At 66.1% G+C, this 354-nt stretch overlaps 1 protein-coding gene across 1 annotated transcript in view; it reads left to right on the forward strand.

Moving 5' to 3' along the window:
* Nucleotides 1-354, forward strand: part of LOC102769055 (tyrosine-protein kinase SgK223) — a 49,460-nt gene that overhangs the window by 48,390 nt on the left and 716 nt on the right. The window contains exon 7 of the mRNA XM_006753795.2: nt 1-349. Coding sequence (XP_006753858.2) covers nt 1-349 — 349 coding nt within the window. The remainder of the gene's footprint in view (nt 350-354) is intronic.

Genomic DNA, 354 nt, shown 5'->3' on the forward strand with positions numbered 1-354 from the left:
TCCACCACCCTCCCCGCCAGTGTCACCCCCAGCCTCCCAACGGCCCCCACCTGTGATGGGGTGCCCAGTGAGAAACACCTACCCCGGCTCATTATCAGCAACTTCCTGAAGGCCAAGCAGAAGCCGGGCGGCACCGCCAACCTGCAGCAGAAAAAGAGCCAGGCCCGGCTGGCCCCCGAGATCGTGTCCGCCTCCCAGTACAGCAAGTTCGATGAGTTCCAGACAGGCATCCTCATCTACGAGCTGCTGCACCAGCCCAACCCGTTCGAGGTGCGGGCCCAGCTGTGGGAGCAGGACCACAGGCGGGAGGACCTGCCGCCCCTGCCCACCCTGTCCCTCTACTCGCCCGGCCTG

Source organism: Myotis davidii, unplaced genomic scaffold (assembly GCF_000327345.1).
Source record: "Myotis davidii unplaced genomic scaffold, ASM32734v1 scaffold71, whole genome shotgun sequence".
In the NCBI taxonomy this organism is placed as follows: Eukaryota; Metazoa; Chordata; class Mammalia; order Chiroptera; family Vespertilionidae; genus Myotis; species Myotis davidii.